At 36.7% G+C, this 15664-nt stretch overlaps 1 protein-coding gene across 1 annotated transcript in view; it reads left to right on the top strand.

Moving 5' to 3' along the window:
- Positions 1–15346, top strand: part of KITLG (KIT ligand) — a 54149-nt gene extending 38803 nt beyond the window's left edge. The window contains exons 4-10 of the mRNA XM_005480665.4: positions 707–886; positions 2767–2929; positions 3805–3900; positions 10470–10579; positions 11112–11188; positions 12655–12738; positions 13955–15346. Of these exons, the coding sequence (XP_005480722.1) occupies positions 707–886; positions 2767–2929; positions 3805–3900; positions 10470–10579; positions 11112–11188; positions 12655–12694 (666 nt within the window). The 3' untranslated portion in view covers positions 12695–12738; positions 13955–15346. The remainder of the gene's footprint in view (positions 1–706; positions 887–2766; positions 2930–3804; positions 3901–10469; positions 10580–11111; positions 11189–12654; positions 12739–13954) is intronic.
- Positions 15347–15664: the final 318 nt, after the last annotated feature.

Raw genomic sequence — 15664 nt, forward strand, 5'->3', positions numbered from 1 at the left:
TCATGTGAACAGCTGTACAAACTTTGTCTGCAAACTAATTCTATAGGTGTTAGTGTATACAGTGACAGGCTGTGCAAAACACTTTTGTTATCAAAGATTCAGGAAGAAGAAAGGCTTTTAGATCTAGAAACTGCTCCCAGTAATGACATTTAGTGAAGAAGCTGAAGAGAAAGAATTAACTCAGCTAAAAAGTTTAAAGGTGGATAAAAGCACACAGGGACTTCATGCAAAATTTTTATAGAAACTCTCCTGAAAAGAAATTTAAATCAGGGATCTTTGGGGTAAACTGAGTCATGTAAGGTAACAGCAATAAATGAAAACTGATATTTAAAGAATTGTTAAGGCAGTAGGAATTGAAAAGAAAACAAATAGGTTAATGAAAGCATGGACTAGGGTTCATAGAAACATGTTCCAAGGCTCAAGTGCTCAACACACTGACACTTGGCATTCATTGAGAATTTAATGAAGGGATGGCATTTAACAAACAACCATATATATGTCAGTATCAGTCAGAATACAAATATTACCAAAAGGAATTAAAAGAACATTGGTCACATTAAAGAAGAAGAATTGTAATTTGTACTTTTGAGATAGTTTAAATTGGAAAGAACAGTCTAATTTACTTTTACACATTGAGATGTTTACCCAGTTTTTACAAATGTCTGATATTTAATTTACATCTGTTTCTCTTTTTATCCCCTGACAGCCTAGTCACTGTTGGTTGCATTTGATGGTGCCTGAATTTTCAATAAGTCTACATAATCTTCTCCAGAAATTTTCAGATATTCCAGATATGTCGGATGTTTTAAGCAACTATTCAATCATCAATAATCTCACAAGGATAATTAATGATCTTATGGCATGCCTTGCTTTTGACAAAAACAAGGTAATTTTATGCAGGGTTTCAGCTTTTGTACTGGATACTTATTTTTTACTTTCTGTTGGACAATATTCAGTAATAGTTTAGGAATTTCCAAGGCTTTATTAGATTTGTTTTCATTTCTATTCCTGTGCATCTGAAATCCTACTTTGTTTAGAAATGCCCTGAGTACACTGTACTAACATTGGTTAATTTTTTTCTCCTGTTTCAAAGAAAAAATTTTAGAAGGAATTACAGTATATACAATGACCTGTATGCAGTTATTTAAAGTCACAAATGCAGTGATCTTCCTTAAGATAATTAATCTATTCTGATCTTTTTGAAACTAGCAGAAATCTTCCTTGTGTATCCAGCTTAAGTTATATATTTTGCTAGTGATCTTAATGTAAATGTAAAGATGATTTGGTTAAAGTTATTAATGTACTCTTAGTATGTATCACAGTGTGTGAAGCTCTAAAAGCTTTTCCATGGTTTAATTAACTGTTTTATATAAAGGTACAGCAAAGACCAGTGGACATTGGTCCATTTCCATGTGTTTCTGGATTCTGACAGCAGCTGAAAGGATTCTTGTTCAAGAGATGTCTCATTTTCTGTGCAGGCAGGGAAGGGGGAAAGAAATTAATTTTCTAGTCTGTTATCCAGATCTGACTAGACTATCACTAATTAAAAATAAGTTCTGTAGTTGAAGGCTTTGTCCTACTGAATAAAACAGGTAAAATACACCACATCCTTTAGAGCAAGTATTTTATCTTCCACATACAGTTGTTTTTATCAGTTAAGTCCATAGTTTTTGTAATTGTAGATTTTCAACACCCAAAATGAATCCAATAAGAAAAACACTCAGGTGCCTTTAGAGTGGAATAATCTTGTAAGCTTGCTATGTATTTGCATTGCACTGCTGTGAGTATTTAGATATTCTCTACTTTTCCAGTTCAAATTGAATTATCTCCAGACTTCAGTGTATATATTTTTTTTCCTTTCTATTTTTGTCCTGATGATTCAAATCACTCAGCTGGGATGTGGTTGGGGAAGAGGAATTTTATTTTGTAGAATCAAAAAGTAAATATCCTGTAATTCAGCAAAACAACTAGCTATTGATTTCCTTAGAGAATAACGATCTTAAGTCTAGTACTTTCAGCATCAAACATAAAATAACTTTGGAGCCAAAACCAGGAGGTTTTCTTTAGGACATACTTAAACCATGTTCTTACCACTGCCCTCCTTCTTAAGAGTACAGAGTAACCCCAGGCCAAACTGGACTTGCTGACAGTAAAAAAAAATAAAAATAAGAAACCCGTTAATAATCATCATGGATCTCAATCATGTTGTTTAGTCTGGCATCACAGACATGACTGTTAGACCTCAGAGCGACTGGGCTTCCTTGTGCTTCCTTGTTTATAGTTGCTCTTGTTTTTAGGTCTGTTATCAGGGATCTCAGCCTGTTTCTGAGCAGTGGTGTACCCCAGCTATTGTATTTTGTTTCCCATCATCTTGATGACAATACCAATGATTGTTGTGTTCATGTGTTGAGATTAAAAGACTCGTGTGAAACTTTGCGAAGTAATGTGAAATCAAGGGGGGTTTTTAATGAGGGGAATTTTAAAAAGTCTCTTGGTTTTTAGTATAGGATGGGAGACTGTCTTTCATTCCTTAGCAATTTTGCAACACTGTATTAATAATTCATTTCTATTTGCAAAGCTAATTTGAAATCCTCAGATCAGAAGGCTTTGTTTTATGAAGATTGCATACAGCTAATCTGGTTGTCTGCAGGTTAAAAATATAAATGATTTTGTATCATCTTTGGGTATTTTTTATCATTTGTTGAGGTGTTGAAATGAGCATCTCCCTTGACCTTCTTTCAAGCTGAATTCTATATTTTACTCTAGGATTTTGTAAAAGAAAATGGTCACCTTTATGAAGAAGGCCACTTCATTCCTGAGGATTTTTTTAGGCACTTTAATAGTACCATTGAGGTCTACAAAGAGTCTGCAGACAGATTGGATAAGAATGACTGCATTCTGCCTTCAACAGTAGGAACACCCGAGAATGGTAAGAGGGGTCTCCTTTTGGGGAGCAGAATCTAGGCAGATAAAAGTGTGTGAGTTTCCTTGGATTTCAGAGATGCTAAAGATCTCATACTATGCCTCCATGTCACCTTTTTTACTGCAAGTGAAAATAACTACTGACACTGAAGGTTGTGTTTCTGTTCAAAGTCGAGTCCTAGTGCCATCACTCCTAGATACATCATTTCTCAGTATAATCAAAATAACCTTGCATTATGCTGCTCTGTTTCTATTCATCCAAAATATATCCTGAATTTTTTACATTGTCTTTCCTATCTTCTCTTAATGCTGTATTTAGTTTTATAAGGCGGTAAAAGAGCCTAAGATTGCACAACTGAAAGGAGAGGAAGTTAGGACAAATTGTAAATTGCAGCAGCCTCAAGTCACCTTCAATTTCATCCCACTTTTCCTGAACAGGGAAATGTTTACTTCATTTGAACATTTTAACAAGCTCAGGTCAAGCTCCTGCAGCTCTTTCTTATCCTTCCAGTAAATGGAGGGTTTGTATTACCTTTTCTTTTACTCTCTCCAGTGACAGATATTAGCTTTTTAATTAGGGCAGTGTGTTCAGTTGTACAGTTACATCAGTAGTAACTAGAAGCAGATCAGTGCCATAACTTAAGAACTTGTAAGCAGTAACTTCTTTTCCAGATTACCTATTCAACAGCAGCTCAGCATGTAGACACTTCTGCGTCTTAATAAAACTGCCTTTTTTGGCTTAATCCACTTTATGAAGAGTCCTACAGCCAGCTTTTAAAACAGCCCTATAGCCCCATTAGAGTAGTCCTGTAGCCCTTCGTCTAATATAGAGGGAACTGTATTTTAAATTTCATAATTCTGACACATTCATTTTCTATTTAGATTCCAGAGTCGCTGTCACAAAAACATTTTTGTTTCCTCCTGTTGCTGCCAGCTCTCTTAGGAATGACAGCATTGGCAGTAGCACTAGCAGTAACAGTAAGTACAAGTGATTGAATATATGTCTCCATTTTGTTCTGGTAGCTGGTTGTGAGAGCTCAGAGGAAAAAAATGTCATTAATTGTGCAAATTAATGGGAAGTTACATGTTCCTGATGGTGTACCATGTGTTTCTCAGCTGTCATACTGAAATGCAATGAACTTATCTAATCAAAATGTAGAGATGCTATCGAGTTACAATTATGTGACAGCAATCTACAACTTGGAGAGGGCAGGCCTCTTCGTTTTGGCTGTCATGAGGTCTCACTAGTCATATGGCCTCAGAAAATTTGGCCAGACATTTCATTTTAACTCTCAGAAAAGGAAGTTGCTCCAAATGAACAGAATAGCTACCCTAAATCGTATGAGGGTACTCGCATGAACAAAGAGGATACCTGTACATTGCATTTTGAGAGTACTGTCAGTCCCAACCAAGCTTTACACCAGCCCTGAGGCCAGTCCCCCTGTTTGTTTGGTGTAGTTGCAGTAGGGCCACCTCCACAAGTCAGCATGCTTTCACTTGGGGTTAATGGCAAAGTCACTGCCTTTCTGGCAGGCTGCAATCTTCTCTCTGGCATATTAATGTCACCTTTCTTATCTGTCTTAGTCATTTATTGCATGACAGCTCCTTGATAAGAGTCCAGAATGGTTGCTGTAAGAGCCTCAGCATTACCTATCATGAGGTCAGAAAGGGCATAAGCACCTGAGGTGAAAGGAAACAGTGAAGTTTCAGGGGCTTTTAGTGACATCATGTACAACAAGGTGAACACTATCTAGAGCTTCCCATGTGAACAAGAGGGGATTTTCCTTAGAGGTTCCTGAAATGGTGATCAAAGTTTAACCTTGTTGTTTCCTTGTTCTCGTTTCCCAGACACGTCAAGATGACAATGTGTATCTGGCTCTCTTTACAATTTCCCCTTTTCACTCCGCAAAGATCTATGTTATCTGAGTGTGTGATGATGAAGTATGTGACTGGTACTCCCTGTGCTTGAGGAAATATGTGCAGAGGGGCAGCCTGAGGTAGTGGGCTAGTGGGCACAATGGTAGCTTCTGTTGGTGACACAATTGCTACTAGGCCTGCTACTAGTTTTTTTCTCATGATCCTTCTCTTTGGAATGTGTAATCTAGTTACCCTCTGGGCTTTTAGCACCATGCATGCTACCTTGTAGTTGGCTCACAGCTGCTATCAGATTTGAAGCCCTTCTTGATTGCTTTCTAATTAAGAGTGGGTCTTAAGTCATCACAGCCCAGAACCCTCAGAGTAGAAGGAATTAAAAAACCCCCTCCACTCCTGGCTGCCAGCCTGAGTCTTTGGAAAAGAGAAGACTCACTGCCATAGATTCCTTGCCAGGAGGTCATAGAGCTGTCTGCGAATAACCTGATGAGCCCAGGGCCAACTCTGAGGCACTAGGAAGGGGTAAAAGTATTCATACCTGTCTCTCTCTCAGGTCTGAACGTGTGATAATTTTTGCTGTCATTGCTAGAGGAAAAATATTCAGCCACAGCCTGAAGCAATGGGAATGGATCAAGAAGCCAAAAGACAGACAGATTACAGGAGAAGTTCAGATGTAAGGAGTTTGACCCAGTATAGTGACAGGAGGAGGGACGCCAGGCTGTGCAGTGGTGTGGCACCTGTGTCTGTACTGTGGAGGAGAGTGCAGAAGCAGGATTATTAATCTTGTTTTATAATTGGAACTGATAATCAAGTAGGAAAAAAGCCTAATTAAAATAATGCAGTTAATTGCTTGGCAGCCATATGCTGTACAGGTGTGTTTTAACTGATTGTCATTCTCTTAAGCAATTTATTAGAAAATTGGATATCAGTTAACAGCCTTATGTAGAAATGACATGAGGACTGCATGTCTGCTGGGTCTGGGGACAGTTTGAACTCATAATCAGATTAAATTATATTAATTTGGATGCTGACTGGTTACACTGTAGTTACTCATTTGGAGGTTTTTTGCAGGGAGGGAGCTGTGGAATCTTTATTGACATAACTGGTTTATTTCCTGAAATAGCCTTTAGTGCCAATCGTAGTTTGGTCTTGACTTCATTGCTGAGGAAATTTTGGTTTTAGTTAATCCTTACCTTCTTGGAATGAACAACAGTGAATAAACCTTAATACTTCCCCTGTGAAACTTCCCCAGCATAACATTCCCCTGGCTTCAGTATTGTTCTCAGAAAAGCATCACTAAATTCAAATTTCAAAAAGGAAAACATTGAGAAGAGGGGAAGCCTGAAAAAAAAACCATCTTCAGACACAAGCTGCAGTAATTCTTTTTAAATTAACCCTTTAATTCTAAACAGTTTTAAGCTGAGTTATTCTTCAGTTTAATAGTTTCCAGTGTTTAGAAGTATTCAGTGTTTGCAAAAGAACCCCTCAAAATTAATATATTTTGAGTCTATTAATACAGTCTGTGTAGTCTTTGAACTGAAAATTCAGCTTAAACAAACCTGAAGTGCATCATCCAATAAAATAATTTGTGAAATATCATAGAAATTGTATATAAATTAGCTGTTATGGATTTATAATTTTGCTATTTTTGTTGAGTAATATTTCATTACTTCATTGTTCTTACACAACAATAAAATTAAACTAAAATAATAGCGTAGAATCTCAACTAAATATACACAAAAAGTCTTAGCCCAGCCAAATGAAAAATAGAACTATGCTATTCTAATTGTTTTTTGAATGGGAATAGTGGTTTATTCCTTCTTGTATATTGAATGTAGACTTGTAACATGTTTCCCCTTTATCTTTTCTCTGAAGCAGAAAGATCTTTTCTTATTTCTCATAAAATTCTCAAAAGACTAGCACCACCATGCCATAATTTGTTTTTTCCTCTTTGTGTTACCTGACTGTAATCCACTGAAGTTGCAATTAGCTGTTAAAGTTCCAGTCTTGCTCATATTTCTCTGCATGATTATACCACACATTGCCTAGACAGTGTAGATGAGATGGTTCCTATGTAAAGAAGGTGGTTCAGGATAAGAAGTCTTGAGTCTTAATCTCTTCTTTCAGTGATTGAAGCCATCAGATGAATTTCATGTTGCTCTGATCAAAGCTTGAACTTACTAGCTGTGACTAAAACTTCTCCTTTAATTGAATGCCATAACATTCTTTATAATTTCATGAAGAGCTCAGTGTTTCTTCCTTACATTTTTGTCTGTAATTTCCTCACAATAATTTCGCCCTTTTATTTAGTCCTGAGTACCTCAAAGAACATGTAAACACAGAGATCTCTGTAACTGCTTTTAGGAAGGACTCCTTTTTTAATTAAGCAAAAATACCATCGTTTAATTCAGTAATTGCACATCAATTTTAAAATGCTCACCTATGGCTTAATGCAATTGGTGCTGCCTTCTGTGCCTTTGTTCCGTTGTTCCAACTTAATAGTTAATGGAAAACCCTAATGAACAGGTGAGAGCTGCTCTGCATTTTTACAGATAAGATCTTGTGGTAATTGTGCTGGAACTGAGCAGAGGTAAACTGGAAATTCCTTTGAGACATATATGGCAAAAAAAAAAAAAAAAAAAGCCAGTGCTTTCAATCACAATCACACATGATTCAAGGTAGGAAGCAGTTCAGTAACTTCATTGTGTAACTGAGTGGCTTTTAATGTAAAGATATTTTGTTCACAGCTTAACATCCCAATGTCCATGAAGACTATACATAAATCAGCATCAAATGAGATCACTTCCTTAGGGCATCTTCCACAAGATACAGAGTGAGAGTTCTGAGAGGTGCTGGCCTGCATCCACTCCCTTTTTTCACTCTGCTGGATAGAGTCAGCAGTTCCTCTGGCATTGCCCAAAGAGCTCATAAAGTTATTGGTACACCTGGTTTCTGCTATTCCTTTTCCTGCTCTGCCTTTACAACTGATGGTAATCAGGATCTTTCTGTGTAGAGCTCCAAAGTTTCTAATGGAGGAAGAGGTCCCTGTGGTAGCCAGCTTTCTTTCCTTCTCTCCATTTTCTTCATTAAGACAAGTCCTTGAGAGGTTCTCCAGACTGAAAATTCTTCAGCCTGTTCTGTTTTAAATTTTAATATAAATAAAAGTCACAGGAAGAAACCTGCCATGACTCATTTCATTCTCCCCAGATCTTTCAAGAGAATTTTCTCTGGACTTGAAAGTGAAATTAAATATTCTGGTTTTGCTTGCTTTTTAAGGTAGTTATGGATTACTTAACTTTCAAATTAATTCATATACTGGCATGTTGTGGAAAACAAAATCTGTCATTTTTGAAAGATAGGCTAGGGAGAGTATCACTATGGGACTGTATTTAGGCTCCATCCCTGGATTGCATGTCCCCACATGGAAAGCTAATTATAAATTCCATTCAGTTTGCCATAGATGATGAAGAAATCACCTGCATTGGAAATAACGTTTGAGAAATCAGATTTTTCCTGTTTTAGATACCTTATTGTAAAGGGGTGTCTTCTGTTGTCTTAAATTGCATTAATTTTTTGAAAAATACTGTTAAAAACAAAGGTACAAAACTATCACTGATTATGCTGCTTGCAGAACATTTCTCTAGAAGTTCATGTAAAAAAGAGCATGCTTGCCATGACATGCTGCCCAGCACTGTGGGTAAGCAGAGGCTTTTTGAGGTTATACACTCTACCGTAACATGTTATCAAACACATTATGCTCTACATGACCTGTAGAGTCTTCGTTTGAAATTTATTTCACTTTTTAATTTTTTTCTGAAGTTTGCAGGGTGGAATCCAGAAAACATAGCCATCCCCATATGATTTACATAATTTAGCTGTAAAACTTAGCAGTCTCTCACTGAGAAGAATGGCCTTAGGCAAATGAGGATTGCTTTCTACTTGCTTAGAGCACAAGAGCAATATCAGAATTTTCTTCTGAGAATACAGTTTAGATAAATGAGCACAGGAGAGCATTTCTACGGTTGTTCAGGCTGGCTACACCCACTTGATTTTGACCAGTTTTCTTGCAGATCAGTTCTGCAAGCAAACATCCTCTGTGCCTAATCTGAGACAGAAAGTAGAAAGGCTATGTCTCCCCAGTTAATGTCTGCACTTGGCTTTAACGTCTGAGCAGAGAGAGGCAGACTAATCAATAGCCTCTCTTTTTCAGCTGTTGTTCACCTCTGTAGAACTTTGTCTGCTGTCTTTCCCTTCTGCAGACAGATTTCTTTCACAGTAAGCTGGCATCGGTTCTGCTTGACTGATGTTCCCTTTTAGTGTGCCCAATCTACCAGATATAGGTGAAACTCAAGCCCCTGCAGTCAGAACCTAGACTTTGTAAATAGTGTACGAGACACAGAGATATATGTAGTATAATGAATATATAAGATATAGACTTTATGTTGTCTTGTTATTTCTAACAACGTTGAGCCTAGAAAACACAGCTGAATTCCAGAGATAAAAAGAATATTTGTCTAAAACTTGAAAAATGTCAACAAGAAAATCTGAGAGTTGAAAATGAATTGCTAGTTAATTATAAGAACACTTCTTTCTAAACTAACGTATTTTCTTGGAGGCTGTTTAATAATGTACTAAACACATGTTGTTTGACCCAGAATATCATACTGTGTGTGCTTAGACATTTGCTGTTTGCATGAGTCACGCAAATTTTGAGTGCTGTCAGTTCATTTTCATTTCTATGTATCCAATCACCTTTTCCAGTGCTTACAGTTTGGTTCTTTTCCTGTAATCTGTCAATACACCCACCATTCGAGCTGCGGACACCCAGTTTGAAATGAACCAAACCTGGGTGGACAAAATACCAGTCTCCTGAGGTTCACTTTGCATTTCAGAAGGAGGGTCCCCAGGTGATTCTATTGGACTTTCCATGTCCTGCCCTTGAAGGGAATGAAGGGACTGACTGAATGATTGAAGGGAGGAATTTTAGTCTCAGCTTGCAGACAGCTCCCCAGTGAGGGGAATGGAATTGTTGTGTACATAAAAGAATAGGATTGGTGCTCTTCTATGCAAAATGTTAAAAGCTATCAAGAAATGGCTATAACCAAATAACACACTGTTAAACCCCAAGGTGCAAGGGTTTGACCTTGCTGAAGTCAGCGGTACCTTTCCAGGAAGCTTTAGAATGATCAGGTTTATTCTGTTACATTAACCTACCCTGAGAGCTCTTGTGTTGGTCATTGATTGGTGGAAAGGCAAAGTGCCTGCAGGCAGTGGGAGCTGTCTGATGGAACTAATGCAAATGCATGAATTGATATATATTCTTTTTCAAATAATTGCTCTGTCTTTCAAAGTAAGACCTTTAAAAATTAAGAAATCCAAAACTTTGAAATGTAGGAAAGAGATGATTCTCTACAAATGGCAAAAAGAGAATTGGTTTTGGTACTTTTCAACATTGTTGTTTCAGAAGTGGGTGGAGCATCCTTGTGGTCAAAAATTTGCTGTAAGATTTTGTATGAAGTTCATCTTATGTACATTGCACTTTGAAGTATCTGTTCTGCTGTTTAAGATGCTGTTATGTAGGTGGTGCATGAAAGTGCTCTTGCTAATAGTGTTGCCCTGAAGACAGTTTTCTGCTATAAATCTGTCTTCACTAATGAGAGTATCTTTAATTACAGAAGAAGCACTTGGCTTCATTAGCAGCTCCAGCCTGCAAGGGATCAGCATAGCACTGACATCATTGCTGTCTCTCCTTATTGGCTTTATTTTGGGAGCCCTATACTGGAAGGTAAGAGATACTACATATAATTGTTTACATAGTGATGCTACATTTCTTAGCTGTGGGAAGGTGGGAATAAGAGAACCATTCTGTATTGGAAAGCAAGTGACACCTCTTTTGATCTCCACTTAACTGTGACTTGCAGATGTAAATCTGTGTGTCAAATTCTTGAATTCTACCATCAAAGTGGAAATCCTGTCTTATCAGCATGATCACTCTCTAATTGGAAACAAAAATTGTGTGATTCACCCAATTTTCCATTTCTCCTATTGTATATTGAGAAAGGATTCTTTTTTTTCTTTTTTTTTTTTTTTTTTCTTTTGGCCCTTATGCCCCTGCCTACAATACAAAACCTTCAATAGTAAAATTTTTATCAGTAGTAGATGAATGTTAGAGGACAAGGTTTGGCCTACATTTTGCAAGATGACTTTGATATTGAACATCTGATGCAAATTGAAACATACAATTGTTTAGTTACTAAAGAAAGCTTTAGAATATTTATAGCTTTAGAATATTTATATTTAGTGCATTTTCTTCCTAGAAAATACATCCCAAATCCAGACCAGAAAGTGATGAAACTACACAGTGTCATGACTATCAAGAGGAAAATGAAATAAGGTATATGTTTCACTTAAAATTTCTACTTACAGATGTAATTTTATCTCTGAGAGCTACTTTGTGTTTAGCTGTGTGACAAACACAAAAAGGCCCCAAACACAAGGTCTTGCTGCAGAGATAAAGTATGTGCTTAGAGTGTGCCATTTAAAGGACTTTCTGGTTTAAGCACAGAGGTTGATATGGAGGATAGTTCTGCATACAGCGTTTTATTATGGGGACATCATTTTATCTGTCTTTATTCCCACTGTGAGAAAGGACTGCTGAGACCTATAGGAAAACCAACAAAATAAAGTAAATGTTGTTATTTGTTGTGTGTTATAAAGCTAGGTTGAAGTTATAGAAATAAATAAAAAGCAATGTCTTTCTGGTTGTGCTCCTAAATCCTTTTAAATACCTTTTACAATAACATTTTTTATGTTCTTTCACTTTTTTAATTTTCCCAGGCTACTATGTTTTCTGGTTTTTTTTTTTATATTTGTGGAAAGTTATTGAGAACTCATTCAAATGTTAATAACTTCTTAAGGTCATCCTGAAATGATTCACGGTTTTCTTCCTACTTATACACTAAATTATCTGATTTTTAAAGAGAAAAAGTTCTGAGAGAATCAAAAATATCTTAGAAATAACAGTTCAAGTCTTTGAAGTTCCTTGTACATGACTTGGGCAAGGAATTCTGTGAAATCCAGGAAAGTATTTAGGGACATTTTAAGTAAGAATAAGTCTATGCTAAAGCATTTTGAGAGTATTGTTTAGCTTCATAATTAATGATGTTTGGTCAGATTTTAACTGTGAATGATTTATAGGGAAAGATTTGATGCAGGCGGCAGGAGGACATGTCCTGTAGTGTTCTCACACTGTGTGAAATGCCTGGGCTGCCCATTGGTTAAGGGACAAATAGGCAAAGTTCTGATCTAGCAGTTTGGTCACAGGAGCTGAAATTTTCTGTGTTTAAGCTTGCTAAAGTAATAAATTCTTAAAAAATTTTCTTCATATACAGAATATAGAATGGAAGGCTGTGTATTTATTTCATCAAGTATATTAGTTCCTACAAATAACTCATTTTGCACATCATCCTCATAGGTGTTAAAACCTGTGAAATGAACATACATCTTCCTTTTAATTTCACAGAAAATGCAAAACATAATTTATATGAAGAAAAGGTGACACAATTAAATGCAGGAGAGGACCTTTGCAGGAACTTGAAACAGATTGCGTTTTCTATCAGATGTCTTCATAAATATATGGCATGTGTTTTGGCATACATGGCATAGATGTAGATGCCTATTACAATTTTCTCCTCCCTGAGAAATTAGGAATTTTCATCTACAAGTAGGAAGAGCTAATATCAAACACAAATTATAATTCTTGGGTCCCCTTCTTTAAATTTTAACTAATTTATAAACTCTTCTATTCCATTTCCTTGGAAGGCTATTACTGTAGTAATAAAGTACCTTTTTTTTTTCCAGTATGTTGCAGCAAAAAGAAAAGGAACATCTACAAGTGTAGCTGTTGCTTTTTCTCCCTCAACACTGTTACTGTTTTGTGTACTGGTAAGTTGGTTATGGTGCGAGTTTTACCACAGACTGAACTACTTTCAGCTGCTGCAATATAAAGTGATTCAGAGTCCATTTTCAGGAAAAAAAAAAGAAATCCTGCTATCAGTAGGTAGCATTTAGCATTGCATAAGATCTTTAGCAGCTAATTTAATTAATCCTGTTTCATGAATATAGACCTTTGATTTTTAACTTGAATGCTTCAAAATGAAATTTACAAGAATTCCAGAACAAAGCCCAGCCACTGCTTCTCCTTTTTGGTGTTAGAGCAGATACAGAGAATCCTTCAGCTGTTACACTACAGCTGTTTCAAAGCAATGTGAACTAAAAAACACAATTTGGTAAAATTAGCAGGTGAGTGTAGGAGAACAGGCCAAGGAGAGCTGAGCTTTCATATCATTGTAGCTTAGTCAGCACATTTCTGTAGCCTGTGTGGCTTTATCAGATGCATCAGTCTTGCTTTAGTATATAAGAGTGAGCAGCAAAGGTAAGTGAGGTTTCTCAGTCCCAGCTGTCCTCTGCAGAGCAGCACTTCTCTGACAAGAAGCTGCATACCACAGAAACTGTGCTGTATTTAACCCATGGCATCTATGTAAGAGTCTGGAAAATTCAGACAGCACTGGGTTCTTTACATCATGAGTGGAAAGAGCAGCGTCAGAGTATAACAGACAATCTCAGCGTCAGAGTATAACAGACAATCTCAGTCTGCAGGTCATCCTGTAGCACTTACTCTCAGGTGTTCAATATGATTGAATTATCTACAGCTTGGGAGATTTTTCATTATCCTTAACTGCTTTGTTCTACCATATGCTCATTGAGAAGCCAAGTTGTCACTGCATTGGACAAGTTGTTCCATTTTTCCAAAGATGTAAACTCAATTTGGTTTGTCCAGATGACTTCAAAGGGAAGTTTGCTGCCAGAGATTGCCAATACCAAAATGCCCAAACAATTCTGTAAAACATGAAAGTGGTTCCATTACCTTAGATGACATCAATGAGCTTTTGCAGGCAAGTGTGTTCTTGCATCAGGAAAGTAAATCTTATAACATTTTTCCTTCTGAGTAAAGAAATCCCTATGCAAGTGTCATTAAATTTATTTCCAAAATTATAAGAAAAAAATGTCTATGTTGTATGTCTGGGAAAAGATCTATTTTTTTAGTAATACAGAAAGAAAAACTAATCAGTAAAATCAAAATTTCTGTTTTTCTCTTCAGGCAGGTAACAGTTCCATGTTCGCTTCATAAATGAAGCAGCTTTAAGCACATTCGTATTCCTTCTGGAGTGACAGACTGAGTCTGCATCTGTTGTTGCTGCCCATGACTCCATAGACATGATACAGAAATGAGGACAATTTGTGTTTGTTACTGTGAAACCAACACTGAATTGAACAATGACAAGAAGAGTGTGCACTTAGCAGGACTGTATCTTATGTGAATATCTACCTTGTGTGACATTTGAGGTTTTTTAATTGCATTAATACTTGCAGCTGACTCTGGCAAACAAAATATGTCCTGAACAAAAAAAGCATCTTTCAAATGCCTCCAACAGTGTGTAATCATTGCAAGTCACAAATACCTTTGCATCCTTAATTTAAATTCTGTGTCCTCTACCTTGATGTCTTCAGATGAAGGTCTCTGAACTGACAGAAAACACAGAAACGGATACAGATAACATACTCTTCAATTTTGTATATAGAACTTGAAAGCAAAGTCATGCCCTGAGCTCGTGCTCTAGACTTAGACTTATAAGGAGCTGTGTTTATGCCTGTCAAAGGCAGGGAGTGCAGCAACACGTGGTCTCTATCGGCTGCCAGGTGGCTGGTTGCCCACCACAGAAAGCCTCAAGAATTCATCAGCGTTGGTGGTCTCTGTTCAGGAGAACCAAATACTGGATGAAGACAAAGTAAACAGGAGGTGAATGTACCTCATGGAGCTTCGAAGAATTAAGTGTAACTGCTGAGTATGTGAACACTGGTGAAATTTCCAGTCATGCTAAGGCAAAGTAAAGAGTCTGAATTGCATTCAAACATCACAATAAAGACAAACCCATGAAATGCATTTTAAATTCTGAAGATGCATGCCATTTATACCTTATCTGTAAATGTATAGCATAGAAAATCTGAAAGATCCTGAGAGTGTATTTAGCTTTTACTTACATCAGCTGTAATTAATGTTTGCATTGTGTTTTAAGTGATTAGTAAGCTTTAATATCTTGGCGTTCTCCACTCTTGAAATTTAATTCTTTTGAAACAAAAGAGAAAGGCTTTGTTTCCCACCTGTCTTCTGCATCTATTACTGTTACAGTATCCATGGAATATGAACAGGACTGATGTACAGATGTGCATTTTCAAGTAAATCCTAAAAATACCATGGTAAAAGTTACAAGTGTAGTTGTGCATCTTTTCATCTTATCTCTTCCCAGATAATGAGTATGAATTATTTACCTGTATTAGGGGTTGAAATTCAGAAGGGTAAAGGTAAAGGCTCACATGAGGTGACAAACTGTCATCTGTCATGATATTGACCAGCTCAGCCAGAGTTTTAGTTTAAATAACTTGAAAACCTAAAAAAAAAAAAAAACAAAAAAATCCCACCAGCCCTTTTAAAGTTTTGCATAAATTTGGAGTTCTCCTTAAAATGTATAGTTACTAAATTTTTTAGGAGTCCTTGTGGAAGTTTTAATCTTCTGCTCAATTTTCTGAGAACGATGCATACAAAGAATATGTCATACATATAATATATACGTGCGTATGTGTGTGTGGGTTTGTATGTCTGTGTGTATTATTGGTAAAACTGTCTTTCAGACTTGTAAAGAGAAAAAAATCTCAGAACCTTGCCATACTTGATGCTGCGGCATCATCAGTAGCTACACTGCGTGGAATTTTGACTCTACTGTAATAAGGTTGAAATTTCTCACAAATTCAC

This window comes from Zonotrichia albicollis, chromosome 4, assembly GCF_047830755.1.
Source record: "Zonotrichia albicollis isolate bZonAlb1 chromosome 4, bZonAlb1.hap1, whole genome shotgun sequence".
In the NCBI taxonomy this organism is placed as follows: Eukaryota; Metazoa; Chordata; class Aves; order Passeriformes; family Passerellidae; genus Zonotrichia; species Zonotrichia albicollis.